Source organism: Lacerta agilis, chromosome 5, assembly GCF_009819535.1.
Source record: "Lacerta agilis isolate rLacAgi1 chromosome 5, rLacAgi1.pri, whole genome shotgun sequence".
Lineage (NCBI taxonomy): Eukaryota > Metazoa > Chordata > Lepidosauria > Squamata > Lacertidae > Lacerta > Lacerta agilis.
Window position 1 is genome coordinate 9,573,265 of NC_046316.1, and position 12,529 is coordinate 9,585,793.

The following is a 12,529-nucleotide window of genomic DNA, read 5'->3' on the forward strand; positions in this document are numbered from 1 at the left end:
GCCATGGGGATGAGTTTAGAAGACAATTGAAGGCAGCCCCCCCTTTTAAGTTTAGTGTTTTAATATATTTTCATATACAGTGGTACCTCGACTTATGACGATAATGCGTTCCAAACGCGCCCTCATGGGTTGAAATTTTCGTAAGCCAAAAGCCGCTATCTCTGAAGGGAAAAAATTTCGTGAGTCGAGAAAACCGCATTAAAAAACTCGTAAGTCGAGGTATCGCACCACCGCTTTCCCTTTGTAAGTCGAAAAATTCGGAAGCGGCGGCCATTTTTTTCCTTCCGGAACTCCTTCGGAAGTCGAAAACGTTGTAAGTCGAGGAGCTCGTAAGTCGAGGTACCACTGTATGTTGGAAGCTGCCCAGAGTAGCTGGGGCAACCCAGTCAGATGGGTTGGGTACAAATAAGAAAATTACTATTATTATGGAATAGGATGTCCCTATTTTCATCGGAGAAATGTTGGATGGCATGTTGTTGTTGTTTTCTAAATGGAGGACCATTCCATCGAGGGAGCCCCATTTGCATCTGGGTACACCCCGAAGGTTTACAACCTACCACACTGAGCCCTAGGCCCAGATAACCCTTTTTAAAGTTTACAGAGCAAATGAAGTGACGGCTAAGCACTTTCTTCCTTTCTCCCTCCCCAACTCCAAAGTCTCTCCTGAGGACACTGGATAATCCCAAGGGTCGTTCAGCCTTCAGAACCAGCAGTGGTTTTAATGGACTGCTCTCTCTGCTGGCTGACATGGAAGGTGCGTTGCAGGATCCGCCCTCAAGCTTGTGGGCCCCATTTGGTCCTAGCCACATAATGGAGCTCGTACTGCATATACTCCAAGCAATAGCGGCTGCTATCTATTCGGACGCAGTCAACGGTGATTTTTTCCAAAAGAACGGGCTCTTTGACAAGATGGCGGAGGACCTTGGCTTGCTAGGCTGCTTCTCAGAACAGAAGTGGGGACAGATTCCAGTGCAGCTCCACGCAACACGGTCGTTTGCTGAATTTTCAAATGCAGCTGTTTCCTCACCTGAGTCCTTTCCTACCTGGCTTAAAAGCTGCGTAATGATACTCAGTTTCCTTGACATCATGGCCAAGAGGAACCCCTTCGAACTCAAGAGCTACTTGGTGGGGATGAAGCTAGGTGTAGACCAAGTCCCTCAAGATGTCAAAGAAAATAAACCAGAAGAAACGGAAGACAACTTGGAGCATGTAGCTGAAAACAGAGCACCTGCAGACCTACAGCCAGAATTCAAAGACAGGTAAGTTTTTGACTACTATAAGTGCTTAAAAATGTCTAAGGGTGTCTTCTGTTATATTTTTACAGCATTCTTTTCATGCAGTAGGTGAAGGGGGATACATTTTATCCAGCTTCCACTCCTGAAACAATATGTGAATTGAAACACAATGATCCTTCGTGGTTTGCACTACTCTGGGTTTCATAACAAAGCTCTTCAGGCAAATAATGTGTACTAAAAGGTGTTTGTTTTTGTTTAAAAGGGAAAAGTGTGCATAAAAATGCATTATGTTTGTGAAAAGAACACAAGATACATTATAATAGGGGAAATTGCTTGAAAAATGTGTATGTTGTGGGAAATTGCATACAAAAACCTTGCATGTCAGGAGAACGGTGAATGGAAATACCGGTGAATTTTCACAAGGACTGTGGCAAACTGAATTTAAGATTAGAAAAGTAAGAAACTGAGGGAAACTGACAGCGACCGATTTGTCCATCTCTATGTGCAGTAACTAACTGGCAGCCTGCTTCTGTGCATGTTGACACAGGATAAAACAGGCATAGGCAAACTCGGCCCTCCAGATGTTTTGAGACTACAATTCCCATCATCCCTGACCACTGGTCCTGTTAACTAGGGATGATGGGAGTTGTAGTCCCAAAACATCTGGAGGGCCGAGTTTGGCCATGCCTGGGATAAAAGCTCAAACGCCATGTAACATGACAGGAACAAAACTGCCCCTAACTTGGTTTGGAGCCCAGCTTAGAAGACATTGTTTGGAAGTGACGGGTTGAAGGAGGTTACAGGTAGGTAGCCGTGTTGGTCTGCCATAGTCAAAACAAAATAAAATAAAAAATTCCTTCCAGTAGCACCTTAGAGACCAACTAAGTTTGTTCTTGGTATGAGCTTTCGTGTGCATGCACACTTCTTCAGATACACTGAAACAGAAGTCACCAGACCCTTAAATATAGTGAGGGAGTGGGGAGGGGTATTACTCAGAAGGGTGGTGGGAATGGGTGATCGGCTGATAGGTGTGGAAAACCTGTAGACGACTGTTAATGACTGCAATTGGTCTTGCAGGGAAAGGCAAGGGGTGAGATGGCTAAAGATAGCTTTGTCATGTATAATGAGATATGAATCCAATGTCTTTGTTCAGACCAGGTTTCTCCATGGTTTTAAGTTTGGTGATTAGTTGCAATTCAGCCACTTCTCTTTCCAGTCCATTTCTGAAATTCCTTTGTATTAAGACAGCTACTTTGAGATCTTGTATAGAATGTCCTGGGAGATTGAAGTGTTCTCCTACTGGTTTCTCTGTCTTGTGATTCCTGATATCAGATTTATGTCCATTCATCCTTTGGCGTAGGGTTTGGCCTCTTTGTCCAATATAGAGAACTGAAGGGCACTGTTGGCGTTTGATTGCATATACAATGTTGGAAGATGAGCAATTAAATAGTCCTGAGATGGTATGTTTGATGTTGTTGGGGCCAGTTGTTGGTTTGAAGGAGGGTTCAGCATTCCTGCCCATGTGCCTATTTTGTGCTTTAAAATCAGACATGTGCAGAAGATTGCAGCTTGGCAGCCTGATTTTTATACAGCTGCTGTATGTTTTGTTAATGTTGTGGAATTAAGGAGAAAGTCGTTGCAAAGGGAAATAATTCTGAGGGCCATACAACATAGTATGTTGTTCATACATGTTTTGAGAATAGTGTGTCCAGTATGATGTGTTCCTCTCGCAGTGTGAGCCCAAAATCTGTTCCAAAGAGTCCACCAACCCTCTGGAGCAGATTTTGCAGGTGCACGGGAACGTCCTGTTACACAAGAGGAGGTCTGTTGTGCAAGTGGAATGCCGGTGTTGGATACAACCCAAAGGGACATTCTTGGATCAAATCAGAAACCTAAATCTCTAAATCAGGGATATCCCTGGAAAATAGGGACACTTGAAGAGTCTGTTGCTGCACCAGGAAGTTGTGAACTAAGAAAGAAATTCTAGCATAATCATTTTTATGGGACCTCAACTTGCAGCCTCACCGATAAAAATGTATCTTCCTTGGCTCCTATTTAATTGATTTATCAGTTATTTTTAACTTATTGCTTTAGTATGGGCACATCCAGAAAAAAGTTTCTTACCCCTGAAATATGTAGCTTTACCACAGAAATGTGGGTGGCCAGAACGTGGTCCTATTCATACATTTGTGCGTTGCCAGAGCCTAGGGCTTGCCGATTAGAAGGTCGGCAGTTTGAATCCCCACAACGGGATGAGCTCGGTCCCTGTTCCTGCCAACCTAGCAGTTCGAAAGCATGTCAAAGTGCAAGTAGATAAATAGGTACCCCTCCAGCGGGAAGGTAAACGGCGTTTCTGTGCGCTGCTCTGGTTTGCCAGAAACGGCTTTGTCATGCTGGCCACATGACCTGGAAGATGTACGCCGGCTCCCTTGGCCAATAAAGCGAGATGAGCAGCGCAACCCCAGGGTCGTCCGCGACTGGACCTAACAGTCAGGGGTTCCCTTGACCCTTTACCTTTATGGGAGCTGCATCCCATGCTAGTTGGGCGTTTGTGTGCGTGAAACAACCACATGGAAAGTCATGTGGGTCTTTCCTACCCACATGTTGTCTTTCTGGGAAGAATGGCAACAGTCCATTAAGAACAGTCCACATGATTTGCCTCACCTGATTTGTTGTGTCAACCACAGGGTGGACTCAGTAGGGTGGACTTTTGTATGTTACGCAACATGTTGTTGTTGTTTAGTCGTTCAGTCGTGTCTGACTCTTCGTGACCCCATGGACCAGAGCACGCCAGGCACTCCTGTCTTCCACTGCCTCCCACAGTTTGGTCAGACTTATGTTGGTTGCTTCCAGAACACTGTCCAACCATCTAGTCCTCTGTTGTCCCCTTCTCCTTGTGCCCTCCATCTTTCCCCAACATCAGGGTCTTTTCCAGGGAGTCTTCTCTTCTCATGAGGTGGCCAAAGTATTGGAGCCTCAACTTCAGGATCTGTCCTTCTAGTGAGCACTCAGGGCTGATTTCCTTCAGAATGGATAGGTTTGATCTTTTTGCAGTCCATGGGATTCTCAAGAGTCTCCTCCAGCACCATAATTCAAAAGCATCAATTCTTTGGCGATCAGCCTTCTTTATGGTCTAGCTCTCACTTCCGTACATTACTACTGGGAAAACCATAGCTTTAACTATACGGACCTTTGTCGGCAAGGTGATGTCTCTGCTTTTTAAGATGCTGTCTAGGTTTGTCATTGCTTTTCTCCCAAGAAGCAGGCGTCTTCTAATTTCGTGACTGCTGTCACCATCTGCAGTGATCATGGAACCCAAGAAAGTGAAATCTCTCACTGCCTCCATTTCTTCCCCTTCTATTTGCCAAGAGGTGATGGGACCAGTGGCCATGATCTTAGCTTTTTTGATGTTGAGCTTCAGACCATATTTTGCGCTCTCCTCTTTCACCCTCATTAAAAGGTTCTTTAATTCCTCCTCAATTTCTGCCATCAAGGTTGTGTCATCAGCATATCTGAGGTTGTTGGTATTTCTTCCGGCAATCTTAATTCCGGCTTGGGATTCATCCAGCCCGGCCTTTTGCATGATGAATTCTGCATGTATGTTAAATAAGCAGGGAGACAATATACAGCCTTGTCGTACTCCTTTCCCAATTTTGAACCAATCAGTTGTTCCATATCCAGTTCTAACTGTAGCTTCTTGTCCCACATAGAGATTTCTCAGGAGACGGATGAGGTGATCAGGCACTCCCATTTCTTTAAGAACTTGCCATAGTTTGCTGTGGTCAACACAGTTACGCAACATACAAAACCTATTTACACTACTTCCACGAGAGAAATGCTCACCGCTCACCAGATGTTTTTATCTGTTCCTGTTTTATCTGTAAGCCAGCCACCTTGAATCCTTGTCAGTGAAAAAGGCAGGGCATAAATAACTATAAAATATAATATAAAGGTAATAATGAGAATAACCTTATAACCCACACTCAGGATTCTTTTGAGGGGGAAAGGTCTGTAGGAATGTTTTGTGCCCGTAGGGGGGCGTTGTTTCGGTTAGGGCAGACTTCTACAGTGATCAAAGTGTTTGTTTTATGAAAAGCATGTGAGGAATGAGGCTGTCAGGAAAGAGTTGGCATACACGGGTGCAGGCAATAGTCTCTTTTTTCTGCTGCAGAATGTGCTGGAGCCCAGTGGGGCGGCAAGTCGGGCGGAATCTGAACCAAGAACACAAAATTTGGGAATGCTTGCAGCAGTGGTGTTTTTCAAGGAAAAAAGAGGCGCTGGAACTCACCGTGAACGTTCCCTTGTTCTCTTACACAATTGTACCTTGGAAGTTGAACGGAATCCCTTCCGGAAGCTCCTGCAGCCAATCAGAAGCCGCAGCAGCCCCGTCGGATTTTTCAGTTTCCCAAAATACTTCGCAAACTGGAACAATCACTTCCGGGTTTGCGGCATTCGGGAGCCAAAACATCCGAGTTCCGGGGTTTTTGGGATGCAAGGTACGACTGTAATGGCAGTGGAGCCCACCTGAGAGGTGCTGGAACCAAGTTCCTGTGAGTTCTGGCTGGGGTAGGGTGAGGGTTAAAGAGCCCTGGTTTTCAGTGATATCATTCCTCCCAGCCAACTTCCTGAGTGATATGAATTTTGGAATAAGTTCTAGCATCATAGTTCATTTCCCCCCCCCCAGGTTCGCACCTCAAAAATGTGAGGCTTGTAATTATCTCTGGTGTGGTCATTAGGCAATTGGGTGACACTATTGACAGTTATGAAAATGCCAGTTTTTTTTTTTTTTTTTAAAAAAATTAAAATAGCTTTATTTAATTTCAGACTTCTAAAATACAACCATATCAAAAGAAACAAACAAACAAACAACCCCCCCCCAAAAAACATATAATCTAGACATTATAATCCACAAAAAATAATATTTGTAAAAACAAAACACACAGAAAAAAGCAAAGAATTATAAATAACAATTAAAAATTGACTTCCAATTGTCTGTATATCGCTTCCCTTAGTAATGAAACAAAACTTGCTATACCTTATACAATGATTGAAAAATATATAACTAAATAAATAGCTCACATTTTCATATAAATCTCCCCACATATATCTCAATCTAAGCAAATCACCAAATCCGTTCTTATAAAAAAAAAGGGGGGGGGAAGAAAATGCCAGTTTTGACCTGCCAAGTTGAAGCAAACAGCAATTAAATTTAATAATATTGAGAAACAGCAATCTTAATTTTTGTTGCAGGGCAATCTGCGAGGAAGCAGCTGCCTGAAAGTGAAGTAAGATTCCTGTGGCACTGGAGGGCAGTATGTGCGTTCCGTGCTAGTCCTTTAGTAGCTGCTTTGTAAACCGATGTTCACACAGTGAAAAAAGCGTTTACGAACAGTTTAATTACTAGTATTCGGTATCTTATGCTTCATCTTTTATTGGTGGGTTATTTTGAAATTGAGACCTGCAGTTTTAATTGAATTTTAAATTTGTATTTTAATCTGTTATTTTAAATTGATCGTTTTTATGTTTTTTGTTGTGATTTTAATTGATGTTAGCCGCCCTGAGCCCGGTTCTCTGGCTGGGAAGGGCGGGGTATAAATAAAATAATAATAATAATAATAATAATAATAATAATTATTATTATTATTATTATTATTATTATTATTATTATCTAGGGCTCGACCTATGTAAAGCACAGCCCTTTCATCATTTGTCATGGAGCATCTTTGAAACGGATGCCCATGCTGGTTGGCATTTTGCCACCATCCACGCGTTTCCCAAAATTGGGGACTGCTTACTTTTTTTAAAAAATGATTTGTTAATTGACAAGTGCAAACTCTCAAGCATTTGCAGAGGGGGCAGGATGGACGCTCTTTCCTCTCCCTGTCACATGTCACTTGTGTCAGCCACAGCAGGGGCGGAGCAAGGGGGCGTGTTGGGGGGTGGGCTGCCCTCGGTGCCACCCTGGAGGGGATGACACTTGGCACACACACCCCGTGACACCCAAGCCGAGCCCTGCCACCCGGTAAAAAGCGTGCGCTGAGCAGGTTTGTGAGCAAGTTTGCCTCCGCCGGCGCTCCATAGCGTGCATGCGCAGCATTGCTACATAGTGACGCCGCGCATGCGTGCTGCGGAGCAAACCCCCCCGCCCCCGGGTGCCCCCAGGTTTGCTGCTCCGGGTGGCCAAGTGGCTTCCTTCACCACTGAGACACAGGACTGTTCAGGAGAGTTGAGAGCTTGGTTTCCCGGCCACCATTTCTTGAACCTGCCTGAACGTTGTGAAGGAAGGCTGATGTAGCCTGGCGATGTGTTGCATTTTGCTTTGACTGGATTGTACTGCAGCTGTTTCAAGGTCTAGGCAAGGGTGTTTCTGTTATAAGAATTTGAAGGTCTCAAATATAAAAATAAATGTTCAGAAGTGCACAATGTAAACACACACATGAGAGAGAGAGAGAGAGAGAGAATGAGAATCATTTTTACTGGTTTTACAAATACAAAATACAAATAAACAGAGCATAACAAAGTACAGTCAAACCTCGGTTGCTGAACATAATCGGTTCCAGAAGACAGTTTGACTTCTGAAATGTTCAACAACCGAGGCGCGGCTTCTGATTGGTTGCAAGAGCTTCTTGCACTCAAACGGAAGCTGCGTCGGACATTTGGGTTCCGAAAAAACGTTCAAAAACCGGAGTGTTTACTTCTGGGTTTTCGGTGTTCGGGAGCCAAAACAGAGCCATTCGAGAACCGAGGTTTGACTATATATTTATATAAAGAGATTCTCCGAATCTCAAGACTTCCCCCCATCCCCCTCCACGGGGTCTCATTTTAAACATCTACTACTGCATATTCATCCATACTCCAATTTTTATATCAAAACATATTGTTGTTCAGTCGTTCAGTCGTGTCCGACTCTTGGTGACCCCGTGGACCAGAGCACGCCAGGCACGCCTATCCTTCACTGCCTCTCGCAGTTTGGCCAAACTCATGTTAGTAGCTTCGAGAACACCGTCCAACCATCTCATCCTCTGTCGTCCCCTTCCCCTTGTGTCCTCCATCTTTCCCAACATCAGGGTCTTTTCCAGGGAGTCTTCTCTTCTCATGAGGTGGCCAAAGTACTGGAGCCTCAACTTCAGGATCTGTCCTTCTAGTGAGCACTCAGGGCTGATTTCTTTAAGGATGGATAGGTTTGATCTTTTTGCAGTCCACGGGACTCTCAAGAGTCTCCTCCAGCACCATAATTCAAAAGCATCAATTCTTCGGCGATCAGCCTTCTTGATGGTCCAGCTCTCACTTCCGTACATTACTAGCCAACATATTTTTTACAATACAAGTGAAATCAAAATCCTGCCTTTGTTTCCATCTGCTTACGGTGGTCTCCTAAATAACTTTTCCCATTTTTTTAAATAAGTTTCTGTTCTCTTGGTTTCTGAGTTTTCCAGTCAGTTTTGCCATCTACACACATGAGTATATGAACCACATCTGAAGAAGTATAGGAGAGCAATCCTGAAGCCATCTCGACTCTTAATGAACCCAAATATTTCCTCTGCAGAAGGTAATATATTGGAAAAGACTTTCTCAATGTCCCGCCCCCCCCCACTTACAAATTCTTCAAATCCCGTCTTAAGGGCATATTTTGTGTATGAATACACCTGGATTCAGAACTAAAGTATTTAGCATATCAAAAGAATGACCAGACTGACCAGGTAATGGAATCAGTAAATATCAGGTATCTGGTCAGACAGAAGACAAACCACGCCCTCAAATTTCTGTTGCAGACTGCTTCTTTCTGTGAACTATGTATGATGCTATCTTTTTGGGGGGGTTGTCTTTAGCTAGGGGGTTGGGCAATTTGTAAAGTATTTTAAACATTCTTGTGCATCTTTATTCTGAGTCCTCACCTCCTTGCAAAGGGGGCGGGGAAACTGCGTTGCAACTGAAAAATAAAAATCTACCTCGCATTTCTGCTTTATTAAACTTTATTAGAACTATAGATACATTTTACAAAAACAAACCAAACAAAAAACAAAACACAACAAATAAAACAATGGTCATAACAAAGAAAAATTCCAAAAAAATCACATGTTCTCTTGACTTCCTTTTTTTAAATTTCAAATAAACTTTACTATTTTAAAAGCATTCACACAGTTCACACAATTCACACAAATAACAAACACAACAATAAAGATGACACACTATAAAGAAAAAAAAGTTACAAAAATTACAAAAAACAAAACAAAACAAAACTTTAACATAATTTCCAAAATTTAAAACATTCTTGTTGTTAAATAAAAAGACTCCCAATTAGTCTCACTAATCCATTCCATTCAATCCTTTGTGTTATCTGAACTTTATTTTTCACTTTATTTTTTTCCTTTTTCTAGATGTTTAGTATTACCGTATTTTTCGCTCCATAGGACGCTCCGGACCATAGGGCGCACGTTGTTTTTAGAGGAGGAAACAAGAAAAAAAAATATTTTTCTGGTTTTCCTCCTCTAAAACCCATGTTTGTTTTTTGTTTTTTTGGAATCAGCTCACAGTTTTGCAGCTTTTTTTTGCAAAGGGAAAAGCCCTGCTTTTTTGAGGATCAGTTCAGATTTGTGCAGCTTTTGCAAAGGGGGAAAAGCATTGCTTACAAACCAGTAAGCACCAGTACAAACCAGTACAGACCAGTAAGCACCAGCAGGTAATAGGAAGCAAGAGGAAAGCAAACCAGTACAAACCAGTAAGCACCAATACAAACCAGTACAGACCAGTAAGCACCAGTAGAAACCAGTACGCACCAGCAAGTAATAGGAAGCAAGAGGAAAGCAAACCAGTACAAACCAGTAAGCTTACTAACTTACTCAATCTTACTAAAACTTACTAACTTACTCAAAGTTACTAACTTACGCAAACTTACTAACTCAAACTTACTAACTTACTCAAACTTACTAACTTACGCAAACTTACTAACATACGCAAACTTACGCAAACATACTAACTTACGCAAACTTACTAACTTACGCAAACATACTAACTTACGCAAACTTACTCAAACTTACTAACTTACGCAAACATACTAACTTACGCAAATTTACTATCTTCCGCAAACCTACTATCTTCCGCAAACCTACTAACTTACGCAAACTTACTAACTTACGCAAACATACTAACTTACGCAAACTTACTAACTTACGCAAACTTACTAACTTACGCAAACTTACTCAAACTTACTAACTTACGCAAACTTACTCAAACTTACTAACTTACTCAAACTTACTAACTTACGAAAACATACTAACATACGCAAACATACTAACTTACGCAAACTTACTAATTTACGCAAATTTACTATCTTCCACAAACCTACTAACTTACGCAAACTTACTAACTTTCGCAAACATACTAACTTACGCAAACCTACTAACTTACGCAAACTTACTAACATACTCAAACTTACTAACTTACGCAAACTTACTTACGCAAACATACCAACTTACGCAAACTTACTAACTTACGCAAACTTACGCAAACTTACGCAAACTTACGCAAACTTACTAACTTACGCAAACTTGCTAACTTTCGCAAACATACTTAACTTTACGCAAACATACTAACTTAGCAAACATACTAACTTATGTTACGCAAACTTACTAACTTACGCAAACTTACTAACATACTCAAACTTACTAACTTACGCAAACATACTAACATACTCAAACTTACTAACTTACGCAAACATACTAACTTACGCAAACTTACTCAAACTTACTAACTTACTCAAACTTACCGTATTTTTCGCTCCATAGTACAAACCAGTACAAACCAGTAAGCACCAGTACAAACCAGTACAGACCAGTAAGCACCAGTAGAAACCAGTACGCACCAGCAAGTAATAGGAAGCAAGAGGAAAGCCAACCAGTACAAACCAGTAAGCACCAGTACAAACCAGTACAGACCAGTAAGCACCAGTAGAAACCAGTACGCACCAGCAAGTAATAGGAAGCAAGAGGAAAGCAAACCAGTACAAATCAGTAAGCTTACTAACTTACTCAAACTTACTAACTTACTCAAAGTTACTAACTTACGCAAACTTACTAACTTACGCAAACTTACTAACATACTCAAACTTACTAACTTATGCAAACTTACTAACTTACGCAAACTTACTAACTTACGCAAGCTTACTAACTTACTAACTTACTCAAATGCTTTTCTAAGTGGCAAAAAGAGCTCCAGTTTTTCATGAACAGCAGGCCATGCTGGTGGTTGGTGGTTTCCTTATAGAGCCAGGGCACCTGTTTCCAGAACTGAGCTTGCCCTCCATCATGTCAACACACAGTCATATTAACCATGAAAGACTTGTCCCCCAATTAGCCAGTGTCAAAGCTTCTAGGCAGTGCCAGATTTACATATAAGCTAAACAAGCTATAGCTTAGGGCCCCACTCCCTTGGGGGGCCGCACAAAAAAAAAATTAAAGGGAAAAACCCCTGGATATACATTTCTAAAATATAAGATAAAAAACAAATAACATAAAACCTACACACAGCAACAGTGTTTTGTGTTGTGCTGGCTCCTATGATATAAGTCATGGGCCCCGCCTGCTAGCCTGCTCCCTAAAGTATCACTGGTTTGCTCATTTCTATATATAGGGTGCCTACATTCTGCATGTGCAAATGGCTTTAGATACCTATTAGGTCCATAAATTACCATGTAGCATATATTCAACACAAAAAAACAGCGACAATTTGTTGTTGACAAATGACAGCTGGACATATAAAGGCCCTCATTACCTTCAGTAGCTTAGGGCCTCATCAAACCTAAATCTGGCCCTGCTTTTAGGGAACAATGGCCCCCATTTGGGAAGTGCTCCTGGTTAAATCAGGGGCATACCAAGGGGGGGCGGGCTGCACCGAGTTCCAGGGGAGGGGGGGTGACACTTTGGCTGCCGCCCCCCGCCCCACCGGGTGTGCCCCGGACGGGGGCATGTCACCTTTCCCCCCTTCTAGCAGCTATTTTTCGGCGCGAGGGGCAGCCAGCGAGGAGGGGGTGTCACGCTTGTCACTGGCATTACACCCCTCCTCGCTGGCCCACCCCCTGCCGAAAAGAACCACTGGGAAGGGGGGAAGCGAAGCAGAGCAGGCACATTCAAGCGCCTGCTCTGCTTTGCTTTTCCCCCTTTCCGCCGCTTTTTTTCGGCGGGGGGGGCAGCGAGGAGGGGGCATCATGCCAGCGACAAGCGTGACACCCCCTCCTCGCTGGCCCGTCCCCCCGCTGAAAAAAAGCCACGGAAAGGGGGAAATTCCCCCTTTCAGCG

The 12,529-nt window shown here is 42.8% G+C and overlaps 1 protein-coding gene across 1 annotated transcript in view; it reads left to right on the top strand.

The window, feature by feature from the left end:
* The window catches only part of WDFY4 (WDFY family member 4), a 171,294-nt gene that overhangs the window by 15,085 nt on the left and 143,680 nt on the right, over positions 1-12,529 (top strand). Inside the window, exon 8 of the mRNA XM_033148038.1 lies at positions 658-1,259. Within this exon, the coding sequence (XP_033003929.1) occupies positions 658-1,259 (602 nt within the window). The remainder of the gene's footprint in view (positions 1-657; positions 1,260-12,529) is intronic.